Source organism: Laccaria bicolor, genomic scaffold (genome assembly GCF_000143565.1).
Source record: "Laccaria bicolor S238N-H82 LACBIscaffold_193 genomic scaffold, whole genome shotgun sequence".
Taxonomy (NCBI): Eukaryota; Fungi; Basidiomycota; class Agaricomycetes; order Agaricales; family Hydnangiaceae; genus Laccaria; species Laccaria bicolor.
Window position 1 is genome coordinate 2,916 of NW_001890052.1, and position 854 is coordinate 3,769.

The 854-nt window shown below is 47.9% G+C and overlaps 1 protein-coding gene across 1 annotated transcript in view; it reads right to left on the reverse strand.

Annotated features, from left to right (window-relative positions):
* The window catches only part of LACBIDRAFT_256821 (uncharacterized protein), a gene marked incomplete at both ends in the record, with an annotated part of 7,940 nt that overhangs the window by 828 nt on the left and 6,258 nt on the right, over positions 1-854 (reverse strand). The window contains 2 exons of the mRNA XM_001890839.1: positions 196-268; positions 685-722. Of these exons, the coding sequence (XP_001890874.1) occupies positions 196-268; positions 685-722 (111 nt within the window). The remainder of the gene's footprint in view (positions 1-195; positions 269-684; positions 723-854) is intronic.

Below are 854 nucleotides of genomic sequence, written 5' to 3' on the forward strand. Positions count from 1 at the left end.
TTTACGTGCGGCTCGAATGAGGAGAGGTGGAGGTTAAAGTTCACGGGCCAGGCGTTATGTATGATGTGCGTTACGCTCTTCAACTGTGCGCCGTCCTTCATTAACCCAACAAAAGAGAAAAAAATGAACGTACCTCACCCAAATCCCCCTCCCCAAGGCCGAAATCCACTTTCGTCAAATCAGCCTAAAGAGAACGACCTTTGCCCAGTCTTCCAGGCTAACACACGCTCCGCGTCTCTCCAGCACCTCCTTCTGGCGTTGGTGGATACTCGACCCAGAACATGCCGGGCATATAGAAATCTGCGTGCCACTTGCGGTCACTTGCGGACCACCCGTTCGCAGGTGACCGCAAGTGTCTCGCAGATAATCAAAAAGGATCGCAGGTATCGCAGGTGTCACGCAGATAGATAGTCTACTACAACATAGTACTTAGTAAATTTAAACTAAAGAAATGTAATCTTCACTTGAGAACTTAAAATGTGGCCACTGCTATGCGATACGAGTCTGGAATACAGTGTTCAATTTTCTACACAAGAGTTTCAGTTCTTATTTACTCATGCCTACTTGCAAGTTGACCGCAGGTGGCTCGCAAACATCCATTTTGTGCGCAGATTCTCGCAAGTGTGTCTCGCATTGGTCTCGCAGGTGTATCGCAAGTGATGCGCAAGTTGCACGCAAGTGTACGCAAGTCTCGCAATGGATACTAACTCTCGCAAGTGTATCTTAAATGTGTCGCAGGTGTGTCGCAGATGTATCTCAAGTGTACCGCAAGCTGAACGCAAGTGTATCACAGGTGGAATGCTGATTGGATGCAGGACATCTTGGTCATTTCGTAGAGCAATATATGTCGCCAG